The 24,022-nt window shown below is 39.3% G+C and overlaps 1 protein-coding gene across 1 annotated transcript; it reads right to left on the minus strand.

The window, feature by feature from the left end:
* Nucleotides 1-595: 595 nt before the first annotated feature.
* LOC146690975 (sacsin-like) lies at nucleotides 596-23,677 on the minus strand. The gene is made up of 7 exons (XM_085435100.1): nucleotides 23,649-23,677; nucleotides 22,321-22,408; nucleotides 20,258-20,369; nucleotides 15,106-15,252; nucleotides 13,591-15,022; nucleotides 12,305-12,393; nucleotides 596-12,196 (listed from the first exon to the last, which is right to left on the minus strand). Exons 1-7 carry the CDS (start codon nucleotides 23,675-23,677, stop codon nucleotides 1,248-1,250), a joined length of 12,846 nt encoding a protein of 4,281 aa, XP_085291226.1. The 3' UTR covers nucleotides 596-1,247.
* Nucleotides 23,678-24,022: the final 345 nt, after the last annotated feature.

Genomic DNA, 24,022 nt, shown 5'->3' on the forward strand with positions numbered 1-24,022 from the left:
CATGTTGCATATAATGATGCAATGAGAATCCTTGTAGGATACCTAGAACTCTTAAACTCTTAAAAAAATTAATGTTCACTTTTAGATAACGACTGGATGGCTCTAGTAACAGTATAATTTTAGCACTCACAGTGTTCCCATTTTTCATCCAGTTGGAGGAAGCACTGGTTGAAGTGTTTATGTATTTATTGATTTCTTTTAAGTAATTGTGTATTTTACATATATAATTGTTTTATATCTTTATAATTTTTATTAAGGCTTAAATGTTATGGGGTTTTTTTCACACTATGGCCATAAAGTTTTGCAGCTTTTATGCAAAGACATGTTTGATATAATGACACTTGAAAACTATTGTTCATATGCTCTTTGTAATCACATTTGCTATTCTCTGCTCAGATCCTGATCCTCGACGGTGTGCCTGATGTAAAAGGAAATCTGTCAAAACATATGGACTTACTGCATGTCCTCTCAAACATAGAATTAGACCTCTGGGGGCACAATCCTCACAATTTATAAAAGATAAAAGAAGTGGTAAATCTTTGCTGTAACATTCAGTGAAATCACATCATGAACACACACACTGTCATTATTTAGTAAGTACGCTTTATTTCTCAAAAGTTTTGGGTACATGATTATTAAAAAGAGACAGTAAAATTCCAAAAGTAACTATAGAAGTATTAGAAAGACTGGGAATCAGTTTACAAAGGTGTTTGAAATATGAGATTGCTGTTTCATCATTTCATTTTATAAGTAAAATTGAATAAAAGTTGAAAAAGTTTCCATTAAAATCTTTTGTACTTTTATTTCCAGAACAAAACTACTACATTAAAACCCCTCAAACGCCAAATACTGCATTAAATATTTTGTTTCATCTAAATGCTAAAGAAATCTTTGCAAAAAACAAACTTTCATTGGAAATTCATACGGTATTGTTTTGGTCCTCATTATCATAAATCATTTAAATTTAACAATACATACTTGGGTCACAGTAGTAGAACTTGCTTAAAACACAGGAAAGTAAATATTTCTAAATGTATATAAAAACACTAGTGAGTAAATAGCATTGACACAAATAAAAAACATTTTTTCTTTAATATTTTCTGTGATTATTACTGTGAAAAATTAGACAACTTGAAATGATTTTGGTTGTGATGCTAAATAATATTTCAGCTTTAGATTGTAGATATCATCCTTTTAACACGTCAAAACACAGTCACACTAATTGATAGTCCATCTGTCTTAAATCCTTAATTCACATATGCTTCTATTTTATTAAGGAGCTCTGATGCCTTGTTCAGTGCCAGCATTTCATTCTCTGATCTGAATTGTCCGTTCGGTATGTGAGGATATGGATGGCAGTTGGGATATTGAGTCCTTTTGGGATCCACTCCGAGTGTCTGCAGGTTTTTCACAATCTCAGGCAGATCTCTCAGTTGGAGGCTGTAGCAGGAAACTTGTGCAGCAGTGGCTGAAATTGAGCTGCTGTTGGGGCGTTGTCCATTTCTTTTATAGCATGCTGCTATGAGAGACTTTTCCACTGCTTGATGGACCTTAAACAGACACCACTCTGTGCTCCCTCCACCAGTGTCTTTGTGAGCTGCATTGAGATCGCAGCGAGCCTGTCCACACCAGCGCCTGGCCTCTTCTCTGTCTGGCCTTGGGACATTTTCATTATGGGTCCAGAAGTTGTAGGAATGGAAACCTCTATAGCCTCTAGAGAACCTCTCTCGACTATTTCTGTGATACCTGGCCTCCTGATTCCACTGTTGATAGAAGCCTCTGAAATTTGTGTTTCTGCTTGAAAAGGTCGATCCTGCAGCTTTGGGTTTGCTAAGCTCATCAATTCGATTCTGTAAATATTTGAATGCCTCATTGGCGAGAGACTGGCAATCCGGATTTTTGTCAGGGTGCCACCTGAGGTACAGCCTCTTGATGGCTTTGTGCCTCTCCTCCTCAGGAAGCCTCCAGATCTCTGCCAAACATTTATCAATTTCCCTTTTAGCTTCCTCAACAGAGGCTGGTAAAGAATTTGTTGATGATTCAGAAGAATGTGGCACAGCTCCTGTCAGTGGTTCCAGCTCCATGCAAGTGTTTTCTTCTGGTTTTAGCGTCTTCTTCTGTGGTCGTGGCTCCATGCATTTCCTCCTTTCTGTTTTTACCTTCTTTTCTCGTTTAAACTGAAACAGATCAACACAGCTGACTTCAGTGGGCTCATCTTCTCCAATATCTATTTTGTATCTCCATGAATATCGTCCATTGTGACCAGGCAGTTCTTCAGCAATAACTCCATAAATGTAATTGTCATCAATGCTGTAGCCAACATATTCCCCCTCTTCAAAGTTGTTGAGGACATTCATGTCCAAACAATCATGCCATTCTTCTGGAACCTCTGTCCCAGGGGCTGCTGGACTAAAAGAGGAACTTTCAGTTTCAGCACTGTCACAGATCTGATGTTTAGCCAAAGTTTTCCGAACATCTTGCAGATCATCACACATGAGGAGTTGTCCCAGCACTGGAAGGTGAACCGATGCAATTCTGTTCCCTAAAAGAGCATTAATCTCTTTTGTCAGTGTCATGATGACTTCATTTATTACCTTGACAGCCATGTCATCATTGTGCTTTAAGTAAAAGGTGCATCCTTGTTGCCCTCGTTCCACAAAAACATCATTTTCTTCATCAGTTTTGGGAAGTGGCTGTTTATTGAGCCAGAGTGTTGTTTTCAATGTTTTGCAGCAGATAATCTGTATACTGCCAAAAATCTTCTGACATATGTTAGAAGCATCTTCTTGTGTTATTTTGCCTTGCAACTGCTCTCTAATAAGACAAATGAATCCATATTTAAAGGCTCCTGAGGAGAGATGTTTAGCAAACCATCCGCTAAATTCACAGCCAGTCCCAAGTTCACAACGCTGCATCTTTGATTCCACAACTCTTTCATCTGTGAAATCAGACAGCATCTTTGGCTGAAACTTCTGAGGCAGCAGTTGCAACAGCTGATGATGCTTGTATTTGTCGTTGCCCAAATAACATTCACTGAGTTTCTCAAGCAGCAGGAACTTGTTCTCCAGCGCTTCTTCCAACCTTTTGGTCTCAAACACTGTGTCGTTGTAGCAGAGTGTGGATGATGGGTATAATTTACCATCTACTGCAGGAAGATACAGAGTCTCAACATTTTCAAGAAGCGTCTGGTTTCCCTGAGCACTGATTAACTTAAACAACTGCTCAACAGCTCGTTTCACAGTTCTCAGCTGGTTTGAATGTAGTTTTTGTTTATCACAGGAATCAGCGTAAACTGCTGCCAAAACATTACAATATTGCTCTGCAGTAGCTTCGTTCTTCACACCAATTTTCTGAAAGAACGGTGCATACACTGCATCTTCTGGAGTAATCTTGTACAGATATGGTCTGAAGTCACGATCATAGGAGAGCGACAGACACACGTCATCAGGCCTCATAAGTTTTGTGTCTTTTTCAACCAACACAACAGGAAGACCAGCCAGCTGGTTTCCTTCAAATCTTTTTGCTTGCAGGTAAGCGTACGAACTTCTGAACACTTTAGCTCGTGTTTTGATCAGCTGGTCAGTTTCACATGGTGACTGACAGATGTTTCTTATGTTACTGGCAACACAGTTTGGAGGTGGTTCTTCATGAGCTCCTGCATTTTTCATCATCTGCACAAGTTTCTGTGTTGTATAAACTGGTAAGTGAATAACTGGTATTGAGGTCCAAATCAAATCTTGATGCTCTGGATTTTTCTCAATCAACGAGCCTCTAATTTTAACAGTAGTTCCTTCAGGAGCAAATGGTTGGTGGTAGTTGGACAGTTCTTTTCGAATCATAACTGGAAAAATGAATTTGATGTCAGCAATGCTTTCCAGCAACCTTTCCTTGTTGTCTTTGGGATCACATGCTTTATTTAAGGCTTCCCTGAAAAGTAATGATGATTTCAGTTTCATGTCTTTGAGTCTTCTGTTAACTTTTGCTTCTGATTCCAGCTGGTATGCAAAATGTATTATCTCGTCCGCTGACACAACATGCTTCATTCCAAGTTTTCTGACCAGCTCTTTTGCTTTTTCTGTTGTGTAGTCATCTCCTTCACACAGTTCAGTCCAAAATCTCTCAGGTACAAATCTCTCGTGGGGCAACATTTGTTTGTACAGCTCCACTCTCTCATCAAAGTAGTATGATGCAGGCTCCAGTCTACCTTGAGAACTGCGAATCAGTTTTACTGTCTTCAGTGAGGAGATGATAGTTTCCCTTTCCTTCAAAGAGTAACGTAGTGACAGCAACAGTTTGAGGCTGTGAAGAATCTGTGACTCTGTGAGTTGGTGTACAACAGGTAGAATGAACTTCATGAAATACTCCAAATCATTCAGGACCTGAATGTTGAGTGTTTGTGACAGTGTGTAGTTCTCAGAGTTGTGTTTCAGAAAAATGTTGTTGGGCAGGTTGAACAAATCTGGAAATTTCACTGAATAAACACTGTTGAGAAAATAAACCTTTTTAGGTCCATCAATCCTCACTCGTTCACCATGTGTTGTTTCAAATATTGGTAAGGATTTGAGCTTCCTCACATACTCTTGGCTGACTTTAGATTTGGATAATCCCGATTGCAGGAACATCTGAAACTCTTTCATATCATCATTTGAAAGCTGGGAAAACTCTGAGCGATTAATGTTGTATACTTGATCCAACACTGAGCTTTCATCATCTACATCAAGAAGTTCATCTTGTAGACATGAATATATCCATCGATCCATCTCAGAGAAGAAAACATGATCAAACCTCATAAAACCAAGTTTGAAGAGGATGCCTGATATGTCTTTGTGTTTCTGTGAGGCAAACACAACACTTGACATGTGTTTCATTGTTTGCAGGAAGTGCTTGTTGTTCAACCTTGGACACACAACAGGTAAAATGTAGCAGTCACTGAAGAGTTTCCTCACATCACTTAGTGTCAGGCTTTGTTCATCAACTCTAGATGTTGGTAGTTTAATTTCACTTGTTATGAACATCCAAAGTGATTTCAGCCACTCCAACATTGTCTCATTTGGGACATGAAGACCACAGAGTGGATCAACATAGCAGTTCTTAAGAAGATGCTGAACAAATGGTTTCAAAGCTCTTGCTGCACATGGCAATGTTAACGTTTTGACAAAGTTAAAAGTTTGTAGAAGACGAATGTGCTGAATGTTTGTGTGATAATCTGCAAATGTTTCCTCACGGCCAAAGAAGAGATTTGCATATCTTGATATCCACTTGGGTGACTGGGAGTTGAAAACTGTCAATACTTTATCTCTTCTGAGAAGAAGTGGAAGCCCATCAAGTAAATTTGAATTGTCTTGGGTGACCTTTTGTGAGGAGAAATCTTTTAAACAAAAACTCAAGAGCTCTGAACATCTTGTTTCATCTTTGATCAAAGTGGCACTTATGGGTAAAGGTAAATCCTTATCTGTTTGGGTTGGATCATTGAGAGGCTTTGCTCGTAAGAAAGTCTGCACAGAGGAGGGACTGACCTCTTTCACTTCAACCCCAGCAGATCTGAAACTTTTCCAAATCCTCTGCATGTTTGTGGAATAAGGAACCAGCTTCATTCCAAGATCTTCCAAGATGGGCATCAGCTTGTAGTTTGTCAGGTTTGTCAGATAAGGGTCCTCAAGTGAGTCTGTTTCACTGACATTACACCAGTCAAAAGAGTATTCTTTAATTTTTTTATCTGCAATTTTCTGTGTTGAGCTCTTCATCACAGGGATTACATCAAGGCCTTTTTCTTTCAGTGATCTGTATACTCCATGTATCATTTCATGCCAGTCTGGGCAAACATCCTTGGACACAGTTGGCCAAAAACACAAGTATTCTGTACTGAAACATGAGCCAATAAATGTAAGGGAAACTTTCTTGACTGCAATGCTGCACCTGATGTAATGCAGGAGATCTGCATAAAGCGGAGCAATGACGTTCTGTTTCAAAATCTCATTCCAGTTTGATTTCTTACTCTCCCCATCTTCTTTCCAAAGGCTTCTCCTGGCAGAATCAACCTCAAAGTTTCCATTGACATGTACTGGCAGTCCAGTTTTCCCTGGCAAAGGAAGTGAACAAAAGGCTTCTCCTTTAAAATCCATGAGGTATCCTCTTGTGTTCACACGTGCAGCTAATGATGCTTGGGGAAGTTTGTCTGATATTTTCAAGAGAAAATTGTATTTGAAAGAACCAAACTGTTCTGCAACAATCCACTTACTTTGTCTTTTATCTGAGGTGGAAATCACAGTTTCATAGAAAGTCTTGTGCGGTGTTACTGTTTTGTCTGATTGCAGTGCATTTTGTAGATGTTTTACAAAAGTATCTTTCTCGTCCCGACTTCTTTGTGGCAGATGTTTTTCAACCTCAAAGATGGTTTTAAGTTCTTGTGAATCTTCACTGATTTCATGGACTTTGATTTTGCAAATGTTTTTCAGAAAGAGAATTAGTCCTTCAGGATCTTCAGACAGGGCAGAGCACAGTTCTTTCATGTCGCGGTCAGTGACTCCTTGCTGTGATATTTTGGAGGTATTTGCATTTGTACCCATTCTCAGAGGTAATCTGAACATGGTGCCCTCTTTAAGAGAAAATTTGTCTGGAAGAAAGGATTTGTAGACATCTACGTACATTTCTTTGAAAGTGTCTGCTAGTTTATAGCCAATGCCATATCGCTGGTTATTTGAATGATTTTCAATGTATTTTTGATTGGGGTCAGAAATGCAAAGTACTTCATCTCCTGTAAGGATCAAAGGGCAGTCAGTCAGATGGTAAACAGAGTTGAATCCAACTCCGTACTTGCCTATCTTCCCTGGGGTGCTGTGCTTTCCTCCCTCTCCCAGCTGTTGAATTCCCTTAATGTCAGCATCAGAAAACACTTTGTTGTTGAACACACAAAGTGCTGGACCCTGGAGATTGTTCCATTTCTTCCCAAATGTTTTTACTTTTCCATGTTGTCTTTTGTCCCAGATGAAGTGAATTTCTGTTGCTTCTGCATCATCAGCATTTTGAATGAGCTCTTTAAGGATGTCCTTCTTTGATGGATAGGCTGAAATTATGTTTTTAATACGAACAGTCAGCTGTTCCTGCTGTTCAAAGTCAAAAGCAAATGGTGACATGTCATCAACTATGTGGTTTTCCAGAGTATGATGCCTTGTTGTTTTGATTCCAAGGTGGCGAGCCATAACACGTGGGATATTCTCGTGACATAATGTGACACCTGAAGTGAGTGGCATCCATGGGCTGTCATTGTAAAATAGCTCACTTGCAGGTTGCAAAACTCCACGCTCATTGGGTATCAGAAAGTCATCCGTGATTTTCAATTTGGCCTCAAAAATCCCTTTATTTAAAATTGTGAGGACAACTGAGAGATCACTTTTTGGTAGGGGCTTATTTACATGTTGAGCTTTTAATTCTTGCAACACAGTTAGAAACTGAATTTTTGTGAAATGTTTTTCAACACCTATACATGTCCAGAGGTTCCTGAAGCTTGTGAAGGCAGCTGGAAGTACGTGGAGATAGGGCTTTGCTTCAAATTGCCCGTTCTCAGCTACACGGTCGACATTCACAAATGTATCGCCAATGAGGATGAATGGAAATGAACTTGCCCAGTGTGGGATGCAAACTTTTCCAAAATGAGAGATCCACTGATCCAGAAACTTATAGCACTCAGATGCTATTTTGTAAAGCATGGATCTGTCAATAGAGTGTGCTTGTTTGCTTGTTTGGTGCAACTGCATAAGAACCATTTCTGGTTTTGGAGTGCTGTGAACTCCTAAAATCAGTAGAACTGGATCTGTGTTGTGTATGTTTAGATTAGTATGATCCAACACTGGTTGTGTCATGTTAACAAGAAGGGAGCATTTGTCACTAAAAACATCAGTGGGCCTTTTAAGTGTTACATTTCCTTCCATTTTTGCATCACCAGGTGAATATGCTGGAAGAAATGCAGTTGTCCTCAGTGTTTTCCAGTGGTGAGACTCTATATCATAAATGTGATTCTTCATCAGTTCAAAAAGGCACCTCAAATGCACAAATGCTTTCTTTTTGTCAATGCTCCAGGTTTTATTAATTGTGCCTGCTTTCTCTGTGATGTCTTCCAATGGGAGATGGTCATTTGCCATACCAAGTTCCAACAAACGCTGAATCCTTTTTGGAGATCTGAAGTCATTTTCGGATCCATCAAGCAAGCGTCCCTCGTTTGGTTCAAAAAGACAGGCCACTTTCCCTGTAGGATTCACAAGTTTCCTGACATGTTGGAGCTGTCCACCCTTTGTGGGTATGCATGGATAGCAGAGCAGCAGATTGTCAATTTCTTTGATATGAAGGTCAATAGCATGCAGCACAAGGGTATCTCTACTCTTCGAGTCCATTGTAGTTAGGTTACTGAACACTGCTTCTCTGTAGAACTTCTCCCAGTTCCATGTCCTGTTTTGTAAAACCTTTTCTAGGCCAGCCTGTTTGAAGCTATTTCTCAGCCAAAGTGGAAGAGGAACAACATGATTGGGTCCTTTTGCATATTTCTGACAAACTTGCACTGCAAGGTCACCAATCTTTTCATCATTTTCAATGCTCTCATGAAGAAATATGGCATTGTTCATTGAGAGCCATTGTTCTCCATCACTAAAGAGCTCTGGACCAACAGAGTCATCAACAATGGTTGAGTAAAGTGCGTCCACTAAAGGCTTGAAAGTTTCACTCACTTTCTCCCTATCAGGCCAAAAGGTGTGATAACAGTAACTCACCAGCTGTTTATTTTCTGACATTTTCTTTAGTGCCTTGAGTACAGTAACATATGCTGTCACTACTGGATCCTGAAGGAGAGCTTTGTTCCAGTCATTTTTCACTCCAGTTTCCCACAGACCTTTTCGGTTGCTTGTCACAGCAAATGTGCCATTTACATTGACAGGAAGACCCGTGTGAATGGGAAGAGGAAGGAAGCAAAAGGCCTGTCCAACAAGATCTGTTTGTAATGTGCTGAATTTTCCAGTTTCTGGATCATTTTGCAAGGGCACAGCAATCCCTCCAATGGGCAAAGAGAAACTGGCCTGCTTGTTTTTGTGAATGGCCATTTTAAAGGACTCATCTGTCCCAAAGCAGTTGTACAGGAGCCAGAACTGAATTTCATTTTCATTAGACTGCTGACTGGATATTTGGATAATTCTGACTGTGCAAGATTCAATTAGTCCTTTGCATTTACCATCAAGTTTCATCAGTGATTTCTCAGCATGACGTTGCTTGGACACACTGTTGTCATCAGGAATCTCCATTGCACTCACAGTAGTTTTTGACACAGAGAAGATGGTCTCTATTTCATTTTCTCTTGGTGGAGTTGATCCATTGTGTGGGATATTTTGGAGGGATAATGTAATGATGTTCTTTAAAAAAAGCAGATGGGTTTGTGAATTCTTAGAAAAGAGATGTAGAAAATCAAGGATATTGGGTTTTTGATACACATTTGTGCTTATTTCTGATTTGACAGCCTCTTCTTCACTTCGGAAAGGTAATTTGATCAGAGTGCCTGGATAGGGTTCAGGAGGACTTTTTCGGGTGAAATTACAGTCAAAAATGTTTTCATATGATCCAAACTGACCAGGAAAACAATGAAAGAGTCGCTGTTGAGAGAGATCCAGCTTGATTCCAGGATTTGTTTTGTGTTTGATATGCTTTGTGAGATGAGTAACATTTGGATCAAGTATGAGAAGAGTGTTGCCACTAAGGATGGAGGGGACATCTGTCACATGATACACAGTGTTGAATCCAAGTCCAAACTTTCCAATTTTTTCTGCTTTGTTTTCCTTTGAGGCTGAGCCAACTCTGACAATATTTTTCCAATCCTCGGCTGTGAACTGCTCATTATTAAAAGCCCAAAGACAAGGTCCCTGACAAAGAGCCATGTCAGGGTCAATCAGGCTTTCGGGGGCATCTCTGTGTACTCTGAAATCCACCAAGAACTTGCAAACATCTGCCCCAGCATCCTCTGCATTCTGGATGAGCTCTTTGAAGATGTCACTGTCTTCATCGTACTCTTTAAGAATGTTTTTTATTCTCATTGTTATTGGTTCAGATTGTCCACACTGCTCTATTCCTATCTCCTCTGGATCAAGGATGTGGGTACTGAGAAAACGAATTTCCAGCCATTCAGCCGCTGCTTTTGGGATTTCCTCATGTATGACATAAATTTCCTCTTCTCTGCAGTTTAGTTCTTTCAGTCCATTTTTGCTTACATCACAGAAAAGAGCTGTTGATCGTGGTTTAAGGGTAAATTTTCCTCCCTCAGCAATGACTGGCACTGGGATGTCATCCTGAACTGTTTTCTTCTCTTTCCAGAGCCAGTTGAGAATTTCTATTGACACTTTGACCTCTGAAGAACTTGCAATCGGCTGTTGTCTTGCTTCAATTGTTTGCTGGATGGAGTACAGAATGCCCAAAATGTCTTCATTGGAAAGTACTTTTCTCAGGCCAAACCTCTGGAACAATGTTCTGTATGGCAAAAATTCACTTGGCACCTTCCCAATGTAAGAACTCAGATCTAGATTATTTGGGTATTCAAGAACCAGATCCTGGGGTGCAACAAACTCGTTCTGGGCCCATAGCCAACATGTCTCATTGCCCATCATTGTAACAAATACAGAGACATTGTCTTGCATGTGTTTGTAAATGCTGTGCAGCTGTCTTTTGAAGTCTACATCTGTGTCAGGATTAACCATTTCCAGTGCTTTTGATTTCAAGACTGACAGATTCTCAGTCACTTTTTCAGGTGGTGGTAGGTCTTTGAGACCAAGTCTGTTGCTAACTCTGTCACTGAGCTTACCTGTTAGTGGCATTACATGTCCAACAATGTCCTTATACACAGAATGTCTTATTTCATTTGGGCAAAACAAACAATACTTCTGAGATTTATCACTGAATTGTTTCTCACTTCCAGGTTGTTCACATGGGATCCATTTTAGCATTTTGAGGCAATGAAGTTGTTTGTGAGAAAACTTTGTCAGTAGATCATTACTTTCCACCATTTCCAACAGAACCTGAGCTCTTCTCAGAGCCTCAGTTTGTGAGTTCACACACAGTTTGTCAGTCAGCGTGGCAGCATGTAGCAAATGTTCAGGTGAGACATCCATCTCTTTATTCAGTAATCCGATTTCTGTTAAGCTTTCCAGCATCTGCAGTGAATGAGTGTATGAAGGCGGTGGAAAGAAGTCTGACTCAAAGATGACTTTAAAAGTCTGAATTCTTGGATCAAAAAAGTCAGATGCCTTTTTCAGCTGTCCATTCACCTCAATGAAGCTCAAGTCCTTACAGCTACATTTCAGGGATTCGTTTTGTGAGAAAAGCACCTTACCATGCTGTAAAATCCAAGTCATTGTTTTGTTAGTGTTGTCACTGCTGCAAGCGCCTTTGCTTATGCTGTCAACAAGAACACTGGCTGCTTCGGCGGTGTCCAAGAGATGAACTTTGAGCAGCTGTAACAGTCTGCGGTCAGTCTCAGTAGAACACTGGATTATGGAATCAGGCATAGGGAGCTCTGTTGGTACTGTTAGGCCTGAGATCAGAAGCACAGCTTGTTTTGATTGAGCTGCAACACTGAATCCTTTCATGGTTTGAAACAAAGGCAACTTCAAGAGAAAATCTTTCTCTGCTTTTGAGAGAGAATCCAGATAAGAGAGATAATCTTTCAGTTCTTCTCGTGCTGTGTGAGAGGCGGATTTGAGTTCTGTGACAAGATGCTGGAAATCTAAATTCATCAGGACCTTCAAAACACTCCTTGGAGATGGGCACAGCACATATGAGTCAAGGTCTACATGCTTGAGCCACTCATTTCCTCTCACCACTGTGCCACCAACTTTGTTCAGCAGCTGACTTATTTGGTCTGGCAAATTCAGCTGTTTACTTTTCTGAAAGATCAGAGTTGTGTTCTGCTGTAGTTTTGCTACTGATACAGTCTGACTGCCAGACAGAGGACTAACTGGTATTAGAGGTATGTCAGTGAAAGGACTTAACTCATCAAAATGACTGTTGAGAAACCTCCAGAATTCTTGAAACCAGTCTGAAGGTGGATGTTGACTGTTGCCGTTTTCCCATGTAACAACGTTCTTCCCTGTCTGCTTACAGTCTGGTGGCAAATACCTTCTTGTATATTCAGCTACACGGGATGCATCAACATTGATGATCTTGAAGAAATCTAAAGAACAGATCATAAAAATAAAGAGAGATTTTAAGAGCTGTGCTGTTTAAAAATGTATGGTAGGTACAAATGACTTTCAGGTCTCTGCATACTACTTTGACCTACTTCTTCTGGCCAGTTTTTTCAGATGGGCACTGCAGGCTGGAGTCAGATCATTTGGGATGAAGAGGTGCTTACAGAAGGGCAACAAGAGTCTGCACAAAATATAATTTTGTTAATTCAATTTAACAAAAACAAAAGTAGTGATATCTGTTGATCAAACTGTTAGGAGTCATGTAATAGAGGCGTGGTCTTTTGCTCCACGGCAGGGAGGGATGGTGCAGCAAGCTCGAGGACTAGTGCCAGGTAGCCTGGCAGGGCAGGTGCATTCCAACTAGAAAAAGCTCCCCTATTTCAGTGACACTGGGACTGGGAACTGGAAAGTTTGCTGGCCGTTGTCAGAAACGTAAAAACGAAACTGTTCACTGTAAATGAAACACTTCACAAGCACCCTGTGCCTCACAAGCAGTGTTGGTCAAGTTATTTGAAAAAAGTAATTAGTTGCTAATTACTGATTACTTCTCCGTGGCGGTCAGTGGGGGTTGGTGGTTGGGGTGGGACCTGTGAATTTCACATTCCCATGGCAGCTTGCTAGGTGCTTGCTCAGTTTAATTTTTCGCTGTAGAAAGAAGTTTTCATCCCACACAAAGTGTACAGCGGATGCTAATGTTTTTGTCATTCTTTACAGAATCAAACTTAAAGTAATGTCAGTACTTCCAAGTTTTAAACTCTACATGGTCGTTCTCTCTCCTGCATTCCATACTATTCATTGTTGATCTAGGCACGTCTGTTGCTGCCACGGACATCGCACATGCTTACATCATTGTCATGAGACACTCTCACAAACAAAATTACAGCGGTTTAGTAATGCAGCAATGCAGGGTGTTTACGGGAAAGTAACGAATTACTTTTTTTGCAATAGTACTCCTTAAATTACTTACTACAGATTACAGTAATGCATCACTTGTAACGTTTTACTGTGCATCTCTGCTCACAAGTCATGACTTGGGTTTACAATTTCATTCAATATATGAATATTCTTCAAAATCTTATAAGCCCAGTGGATCTGTCCACCTTTTTTGGTGAACATAGTCGAACAGTAAATCAGGTCTTTTTGGATGTCTAATTACCAAAATTTCTGCTGCAATTAAAATGTGGCACTATGTCACACTATTCAGCTTATGCATGCTTTATTTTGGTTTTATCAGACGTAACGATAAGTGCTAGTTTTGCCTTAAATGTAACAAAACAATGGAAAAACTTGACACTCAAAATAATAAAAAAAATGACAACTTCAGTTATACTTTATGTAACATTTATTTTAAATATTGATAGATGTATGAAAATCCTACCTTGGAAATTCATGGCTGTCAATCAAAGCAGTGTCTTCCTCTTTGTATGTGAAATATCTGAAAGAGCCATCACTGAGTGGAAGGAGGTGAAGACCCTCAAGTTCTTTATATTGTTCATCCCCTAAAATGTACTCCAAAAGACTGAGTTTGTCATCTTTAGTGATGTTATCCACACCGGTCCTGTGGAGAATGGCCCTGAGGAATGCTGGAGTCACATGTTTTAGGGTAGTAGGGTTTGGGTAGGCCTCATTTATAGCCTTTGCAACACTAGCTGGTAAAGTGACAAGATTTTCTCCACATGACACTAAAGCCCTTTTAATGGCAGACAATATGTTGGTGCTTGTTGGGCCATTGCAGGGGAAAACAGCTTCTGATGGAGAGATAAACTGTCTTTCATCTTTAGCAAGAGAGAGGATGGCCACGTTCTGTCTGAATAAGTGATGAAAAACATCCAGAGTGAGAGCATGCCATTTTTCTTTGTGTTGTATCTGAGTGAGATCTGGCCACAGATTGTACACAGAGGAAACGGGGAGGATAGATTTTTGGGCAAGTTTAATGGCATCTTGAATGATCTTGATGTATGCTTGTGGAAACACCTTCTTCATCAGCATTTCATTCCACAAAGCATGTTCATCATGTCTCTGGTCTTCCTCTTGCCATTTGATGTGTCTTCTATTGTCTGTGAGGCCAAAGCATGCATTGACATAAACTGGGAGTCCTGTCTTATTGGATTCATTGTTTGGAAGGGGGAGAAAGCAGCTCAGTCTGCTCTGGCTACAGTCTCTCTTCTCACCACAGGGGAATGCCAGGTCAACTTGAGGTAAAAAGCTCAACTTCTTTGTAAGCAAATCAAGATCTTCTGCAACGCCCTCTTTCATGGTACATGTTGTCAGAAGCCACTTTGTCTCTTTTTGGTCTTTTGAACTCACAGTTATAACTTTGAACCTTGTTAGACCCTCAATGACTGACTCCTCTTCTGGCTCTAAAACACCATCTGTGGGGACTGAGGATTTCACTTCAAGTCTGGTGTTAACAGCTCCATCTTCACTAATATGTAACAAGGACACAGAGGTGACATTTTTCAAGAAGAGGAGGCTCAAATCTGCATCTGCAATGAAGCTATCAAAAAGCTCAACCACTTTATCTGAGTCATACAGATTATCAGAAATCTCTGATGCTTCATTACGTAAAGGAAATCTAAAAATTGTCCCATTGAAGTGCTGATCCTCCATGACAACTTTTGACCATCCATGTTCACATACAAGTGAGACTATATCTCTAAATGGTTGAAACTGATCATGCATATTCAGTAGAACTTCTTGGTCTTCAACATCATCCAAAGACCACCAAAACCCTCCATTTCTCTCTCCAAATATTTTTTCTTGGGGATCCATCATGCCAAGATGCTCTGAACTGAATATACTTGGTACATCTGTGGACAAAGTAAAGAAAGATATGTCAATGTCAACTGTTTATGTTTTCCTTGCCATGTGTGCTAATTATAGATAGTTTCACCTGTTGTGTGATAAACGGAGTTGAAGCCGATTCCAAACCTCCCGACTTTGTTTGGGTCATCACGCTTGACACTCCTTCCAGCCATCTGAATTCCTTGCCAGTCTTCATCAGTGAATGTGGCATTGTTGTAGGCATAGAGAGCAGGACCTTTGCAAAAACAAAACATGCTCATGGTGTATGTTTAAGGTATCTCTGCATTACATTGTTTTCGGAGCTGTGGTCTGTGGGTTCAGGAGGTAGTGCCAGGAGCAAGTCAGCTGAAAATCTGAAGACTTGGAAAAACTATAAATGAAACAAAACGAGCCTATCCTGACCGCAAAGGGGCATTAAAAAGGATACATCTCTACACAGGTTGGCAGTCTGTTGCATAACCATTCAACCTCATTGTCACACCTATGGCCAATTTAGAGTTGCCATTTAACCCAGCGGTCCCCAACCCCTGGGGCACGGACCGTGAGTCGTTTGGTGAGTTGAGTCTCAGGTGTGAAATGTATGTTTTTCAGGGTTTTAATCGGTTTTATTCATTTTTTTTTTTTATCGTTTTTATTGTTAACTCTGTTTCACTGGGTCTTTTCCCATGTGTTATGAACAGTGATGGGAATAACGGCATTACAAGTAATGGCGTTACTAACGGCATTACAAGTAACAGTGTCAGTAACGCCGTTACTAACGCTGTTACTTTTTTCAGTAACGAGTAATCTAACTAATTACTATTTCTATCGTTACAACGCCGTTACCGTTACTAACATGAAAATGTGGTCGGGTTACTATTTGTCAACAAACAGACGGCTGAAGCTGTGTTCAGCTTACAGCATCTTATATCAGTTGCATGGAAGTAGCTGTCTACGTAAGTAATCCGGGCGCAACAGCTTTAAGCAGCTCCGCGCGCCCTCGTGAGTGACTATCACTTTTTGGCACAACACCTGGAGCTAAGGGGGCAAAACAATCGCATGAGTGCTGCTGTTTGGCTGAGGAAGAATAAAGTAGTCGTGGTAAGCCAATCATATGACCACTTCAAGATGACAAAGCAACAAAGTGATATATACCAGTTTTTAATTGTGTTGATAGGCCATGTAAAACCAGAGTCATGATAAACAATATATACGTGGCGTTTTTCCCCCAATAGTTTTGTCACGTTAACTGTCTAAGGACAGCGCTAGCAAGCACTCTCTGCTTATGACCAAACAAAAAATAGCCGTTCCTGTTGGTGGAAAAATGCACCATGTCGACCACTCAAAAGTCATATGGCAACATGACATTTGGTTGTTTAGGAAGAGGGGGAAGTTTTAGGAGTGACGGCAGGAGAGAGAGAGAGAGCGAGTTTTGAGTTGTGAGTTGTGAGAGATTTGTGACGTTTAGCATGTTTGGAGTGTGTAGTTAATGTGTTGTCTTGTGTAGTTAGTGTATAGTGTTGTGGATAGTTTTGTGTTGTGTGTCAGAACAATGAGGCGACTGCTGTCTCCAGGTAGAGAACAGGAGTGATACACCTGCTGTCAGGCCTGCAGGTATCAGGCTGTGATGTTCTCCTTTACAGGGAGTGCAGAATTATTCGGCAAATGAGTATTTTGTCCACATCATCCTCTTCATGCATGTTGTCTTACTCCAAGCTGTATAGGCTCGAAAGCCTACTACCAATTAAGCATATTAGGTGATGTGCATCTCTGTAATGAGAAGGGGTGTGGTCTAATGACATCAACACCCCATATCAGGTGTGCATAATTATTAGGCAATGTCCTTTCCTTTGGCAAAACGGGTCAAAAGAAGGACTTGACAGGCTCAGAAAAGTCAAAAATAGTGAGATATCTTGCAGAGGGATGCAGCAGTCTCAAAATTGCAAAGCTTCTGAAGCGTGATCATCGAACAATCAAGCGTTTCATTCAAAATAGTCAACAGGGTCGCAAGAAGCGTGTGGAAAAACCAAGGCGCAAAATAACTGCCCATGAACTGAGAAAAGTCAAGCGTGCAGCTGCCAAGATGCCACTTGCCACCAGTTTGGCCATATTTCAGAGCTGCAACATCACTGGAGTGCCCAAAAGCACAAGGTGTGCAATACTCAGAGACATGGCCAAGGTAAGAAAGGCTGAAAGACGACCACCACTGAACAAGACACACAAGCTGAAACGTCAAGACTGGGCCAAGAAATATCTGAAGACTGGTTTTTCTAAGGTTTTATGGACTGATGAAATGAGAGTGAGTCTTGATGGGCCAGATGGATGGGCCCGTGGCTGGATTGGTAAAGGGCAGAGAGCTCCAGTCCGACTCAGACGCCAGCAAGGTGGAGGTGGAGTACTGGTTTGGGCTGGTATCATCAAAGATGAGCTTGTGGGGACTTTTCGGGTTGAGGATGGAGTCAAGCTCAACTCCCAGTCCTACTGCCAGTTTCTGGAAGACACCTTCTTCAAGCAGTGGTACAGGAAGAAGTCTGCATCCTTCAAGAAAAACATGATTTCCATGCAGGACAATGTACTGTCACGGCTGGCGGAGGGAGCCGTGTGGTGTGGAGGAAAAGGAGGACCCAAGATGCAGCGAACTGATGACAGAGTGATGTTTATTTACAAGGTGGTGGTGGTGGCAAAAACAGGCAACTCAACATGAGCAATTACAAACCTAAACTGGGAGAAACTAAAGACAAACCTGAGACCATACAAAAGGGGTGCGGGGCAGAGAGACGCAGAGACAGGAACGAAACACCATAGAATGCAGAGCTACACGGAGGAACGCAGTGATACATGGATGAACGCAGACGAGCCGACGAGGAGCACAGGCAGACACCAACTATAAATACACACACCAGGTAATGAGGAAATGGCACACAGGAGGGGACACAGCTGGAACTTAATGGGCATAACGAGACACAGACCTACAAAGTAAAACAGGAAATCTAGAACCCGAACCGGACACAAGGGGGGAGGACACAGAATAACTAGAACAGAGGGAAATAGTCACAAAACACAAAACGCTGGGTCAACGACCCAGGACCATGACAGATACATAATTTCAAATCATGTACATTATGTATTCTTTTTCAGCTGTCTTTCATGTATGAAAAGAAAAACTTTTTGAAAGTCCTGGGAGAGAAAAATCTGTGCATTTCATTAACTCTCAATTCTTGTTTTTCATTATTCAATTTTCTTTTTTTTTCAGCATTTTGGTTCTTTAATTGCTGTACATGTTCTCTGAGTTCCCCTGTGTTAGTAAAGCTGGCATGATAAAAATATATATCTATACAGGGAGTGCAGAATTATTAGGCAAATGAGTATTTTGTCCACATCATCCTCTTCATGCATGTTGTCTTACTCCAAGCTGTATAGGCTCGAAAGCCTACTACCAATTAAGCATATTAGGTGATGTGCATCTCTGTAATGAGAAGGGGTGTGGTCTAATGACATCAACACCCTACATCAGGTGTGCATAATTATTAGGCAATGTCCTTTCCTTTGGCAAAATGGGTCAAAAGAAGGACTTGACAGGCTCAGAAAAGTCAAAAATAGTGAGATATCTTGCAGAGGGATGGCAAGAAAGGGTATAAAAGAGGAAAAACTAATGACATGGCCACCTTGTTCACCTGATCTGAACCCCATTGAGAACCTGTGGTCCATCATCAAATGTGAGATTTACAAGGAGGGACAACAGTACACCTCTCTGAACAGTGTCTGGGAGGCTGTGGTTGCTGCTGCACGCAATGTTGACGGTGAACAGATCAAAACACTGACAGAATCCATGGATGGCAGGCTTTTGAGTGTCCTTGCAAAGAAAGGTGGCTATATTGGTCGCTGATTTGTTTTTGTTTTGTTTTTGAATGTCAGAAATGTATATTTGTGAATGTGGAGATGTTATATTGGTTTCACTGGTAAAAATAAATAATTGAAATGGGTATATATTTGTCTTTTGTTAAGTTGCCTAATAATTATGCACAGTAATAGTCACCTGCACACACAGATATCCCCCTAAAATAGCTAAAACTAAAAACAAACTAAAAACTACTTCCAAAAACATTCAGCTTTGATATTAATGAGTTTTTTGGGTTGATTGAGAACATGGTTGTTGTTCAATAATAAAATTATTCCTCAAAAATACAACTTGCCTAATAATTCTGCACTCCATGTATAGTAGACAGAAATTTTTGGAGTTGCACAAATAATTTGTGTGGCATCTTATTGAAAGCAGAACACCTGATTGTTATGTAAATAGTTTGAAATGGTTATAAAAAAAGGGCTAAAAGGTAAATAGCTGCAAATAACTTTGTTGTTTGCAAAACTTGTGCCTATGATTTTAAAAATGACAATTTATATTTGCATTTAAAGTTATGAAATATGATTAATTAAACATGTTTGTGGTTGTTACAGTAAAAAATATAACTTTTTCTACTTAGATTTTATGCTTTTTGTCTGATTTTAGATCAATTGTGTTAATACACATGAGGTTGTGCTGAAAAGAATGATACCAAACAAGGCAAAATAAACAGTTTTTAAAGGTGAAATGTAGAGGTCAAATCAAAAGTAGTCAAAAATGGCAAATTATACCCTGGACCCCATGGTTAAACATTTTTTTTTAAATAACGCAATAGTTACTTTTCAAGTAATTAATTACTTTTAGAATCTTGTAACTCAGCTACTAACTCAGTTACTTTTTTGAAGAAGTAACTAGTAACTATAATTAATTACTTTTTCAAAGTAACTTTCCCAACACTGGTTATGAATAAATCTTTTTTTTTGTACCAGTACTGGTTTTATTTTGTTGTATTTATCTGCAACACCTTACTGTCGGACATAAACCAGTCCGTGGCGCAAAAAAGGTTGGGGACCGCTGATTTTACCGATAAGTATGTCTTTGGACTGTTGGAGGAAAACAGTGTGGAGCCCTTCTGGGGCCCTTCTGTGTGGAGCTTATATTTTTCTCTGTGCCAGTTTGGGTTTCCAGAGGGAATCCACACTGGGACAGAGAAAACATGACCGCTGACCACTGTTCTATAATAGGACATAAAAAAAGCCAGAGTACCTGGAGAGAACCAAGGCTGCACAAAGTTTAAAAAGACAACTGAATATTGTTTTTTTTTTCCTGTGAAGCAACTAGTTTATATTTTCTATATTCATCTTTTTAAATGTAGAAAACAAACAAAAAAGGTTTCAAAACGTCAGTTTTCAGTGAATACCTTGGTATTTTCCCAATTCTTCCGTCCAAAGGCTCTCAGTCCCATAGCTCCGCTCATCATGGATGAAAACCACTTCTGTTGCTCCAGCATCATCTGCATTTTGAATCAGTTCCTGATTGACAAATAAAAATAACACAAAAGTGATATGATCGATGACTTTGTTCCAAGAAGTGTCCCATCTCTCCAGTGAATCAGCATACCAAACACTGAGAGTGACTCATCTAAATGGGATCTAGCCCTGTTTTTATTAGAAATTTAGAATTCCCACATTAACATCAAAATATCTAGAGTGAAAGGAGTTTCAGATTCTGTTGTTAATATTTATCTGCTGTGTATAGTTGCACATTATTTCTTATTCTTTATTCTCCAACAATGACAACCAAAAGTGTTTTATGCTTTGTCACATGTTCATTATGTGTATTGATTTAAATCACTGGTAATAATGAAGGCTACATATATTTTATTGTTGAACTCTACTGCATTATATTTTTTCATATTTCACCTACCTGAGTGATATATGAAGGATATCTGATAAAATGTCAGCTCAGTGTGGTCAAATACTTAAGAGTATACATATTAGTATAGTACAGTATTATGTTTTTATTTACAGTCAACATCTAAGTTTCCATTTAACTCACCAAGTCAAGTATCTAAGGAATGTTGCTTGCAATACATATGATGAAGTGCCTTGATGCAAATTTTGGGTTTGCCATTATTTTCTATATAAATAAAAAGGTATTTGTCTGGACACTGTTATAGTTTTTAAGATCTCTGAAACCAGTGCTAATGTCACTAACAAATCATTTTTGACACGTTTTTCTTTTTTTTATCAACAAGCTGTTTTGCCTGATGAGAACAAGATGATGTCTAAATAAAAACTAAAACCAATCCATCCAATCAGAAGTAAAGTAAAATGTCAACACTTGAGAGCAAGAGACGAGTAGACATATGGACACATTTTGAATTTGATGGCAAGGAAAACAAGGTGCTTTGTAAACCGTGTAGAGTAACTTTTAGAGGTGAAAACACAACAAACTTTTATACTTTTTTGTTTTACTCACCTTGATCAACTTTAGATTTATACACACCTAAACTCTCTTAGTTTTAGTCAAGACTAAAACTAAGAGAGTTTAGGTGTCTAAATTATCACAACCTAAATGAGGTTTTAGTCAAATGACTATGACTAAAACGAAATTCAAGAATCAAATTAAAATTTGCTGTCAACATGAACAAATTGAAACAATAAAAAGAGCATGTCACTTGTGCTCACATAACAGAACACAAATTTGTAACCTCAACAGAAGACAGAGCTTCAAATATGAATATTACTGCAAAGTGTTTTTGTCACTGTAAACTACATATTTTGTTTTCTGTTCTCATGCTGACCTCCCATAAGGAACCCAGTATGAGTAGAGGTCTCTTTTTTCCCCTCTTCCACTTGCCCATTGTTTTTTCCAAATTACTACCTGTCTCTGACCTGTCTTCCCACATCATGTCTTTGCTATATATGTATGGTCCGGGGGGTCCAATTTCACTGCAGGTGTAAACATTGCATGTGACAAATAAAAGGCTTGATTGATTGATCGATTGATCGATATTTGATCCTTTCAGTATGAAATATCGCTTCTTTTTAAAACTGACCAAAATTAGTTTATGAATTAAGGAGTTAAAAACATGAACATTATAACATTACTCACTAAAGTCCATCATGAGGCCTTGAGCTAAGCATATTTTGCTATCCTCATTTTGATGTTTTTTAGAAACCGCAAATGGTGGATCTCAGTAGGAAACCACACAGCTGACATTTTTTTAAACACAAGTCATTAGCCAGTTTCCACACCCGAGCCAATCATCATTTATAAAAGTTAGAATGATTATGTTTACAAAATACTTTTTAGTTAGTGTGGTCCAAAATGCTAATTAAGATCATAAACCTATAAGCATTTACTGAGGTCACGACCAAGGGTCTGGTTCCCGCAAATTTCTAAAGAATAAGAAGTTTTTTGTGAAGTATTTTGTGAAGTGGCTGATATGATGGGCTTTTGGCAGAACATTACACCAACCTTCAAAATCTGTCCACCATCTGGATATCGACGTAGAATATCTTTCAGGTAGTCAATGAAGGGTGGTGCTGTGGCCCCAAAAGAAGTCCTAAAAAAAGCAAAATTGATGGTAAGAAACTAAAGAACATATAGTTTGAACTAAAAGTAACCCAAAATGAGTCCTCATACATTATAGGTGTAGATAATATTGTATTACTATACAAGTATATAATTACTACCTAGTATTTAGTATTTTAGGGAATTGGTTACAAATATACTATTTCATGGAGATCATTGAAGTTGTGCACTCAAAGACTAATAAAAAACATTTCATATAGGGGTTTGAATCTTTACACACTGAGCAGTAATTCACACTGTGTGGGAAAACAATTCCATGTCTTATCCAGTCTTATCTCTGTAATTGATTACAGAGATAAGACTGGAAGTGTAGGGTGTAACCGTGCCCCTCCCTATAAACAGGCACACAGTCATTATCGATTGCTTTCACCACGCAATTTCAATAATACTGTCAGTCAAACACTAGAAAACCTCCATGCTTATAATTTCCTTTTACCAATACTGACATGTTTTTTTCAGACACTTTTGCATCACAGAACAATTGTCTCACATTCATGTAATGCAGCTACACTGAGTTTACATTAGGAGGTAATAAAATGTTGCAACATTGGTGAAAGCCTTTTTTTTTTAATTACAGAAAACAAACCAGTCACCAGTAAGGCAACTGATAAATAATCTGACCTACAAGCAAACTAAAAAATAACATTAGTGACAAAATCATATCAATATCCATCACTGTTCAAGATGCAGGAAGTGCTGCATACCATATCGTCCACTTTATCTGTGAAGCACTTTTAAAACCAACAGTAATAGGGCAAACCAAAGTGCTGTACAATACCACCAAATATAAAAGACAAACACAGCTTGCTTATATCAGCCTGTTTTTTAAACAACAAACTGATGTCTGACCTTTGATCTGGCTTCTATGAGCTGTAACAACTTGACATTTTAGGATGTATTCATGAAGTGTGTGATTTAGCAAAGTTTTATCATTGTAATGTCAAAAGTCAACTTTGATTTTGGGCATAGCAATAGAGGTCAGGTCAAGGTCAAATCCTTAGCCAACCTAGGTAGTCATGTCCCCCAAGGTCTAGTACATTGTTAAGTTTTGAAGGCGATCCATAAAAAATTGTGGGTAATATAATGTTTTCAATGATTTTCACATTTGCTCCGATCTGATAGACTGCTAACAAACACACAGACAAACAAAAGAGACTTAATACACAATCACTCCCTTGAGGGTGGGGTGGGGTAGAATAAGGAAAACTCACCGAGCTTTCTTCTTTGCTTTCAGACTCATAATTCCTGCTTTGGTCCTTGTAATAACTTCGGGGTATTGTGACACATTCTGAAAAGTTTAAAACTTCTAAAACTTTTGCAATTACCTGCAAATATTTGCAATTATCAAAGGAAAAGAAAACAAAATAATTTGAAAAATTTGCAGAGAGTAACTGTTATTTAAAATAAAGCAAGCAAAACTCTGCCAGGGATTAAATTCTGCAGACTTTTCAGTACTATCCCTGATAAGCAGCCAGCCTCCTGGAAGACAGAAAAACAATCAAATATTAATCACCTAAAAAAAGTCCAAGACTGAAAGCTTGAGATTTTTTTTATTTGTACTTTAAAATTGCTTTTAGACACAAAG

Source organism: Copadichromis virginalis, linkage group LG16 (assembly GCF_057382275.1).
Source record: "Copadichromis virginalis isolate Kocher_CV1m ecotype Utaka linkage group LG16, C_Virginalis_male_GT1.1, whole genome shotgun sequence".
Lineage (NCBI taxonomy): Eukaryota > Metazoa > Chordata > Actinopteri > Cichliformes > Cichlidae > Copadichromis > Copadichromis virginalis.

Excerpts from the sequence above, each read along its gene's own strand:
- LOC146690975 (XM_085435100.1), bottom strand. The coding sequence starts at position 23,677 with ATGAGTCTGAAAGCAAAGAAGAAAGCTCG. Across the intron at positions 20,370-22,320 it reads ATGGTGGACAGATTTTGAAG|GAACTGATTCAAAATGCAGA; the intron begins GTTGGTGTAATG and ends TTTGTCAATCAG. Across the intron at positions 12,394-13,590 it reads GACAGCCATGAATTTCCAAG|ACTCTTGTTGCCCTTCTGTA; the intron begins GTAGGATTTTCA and ends TATTTTGTGCAG.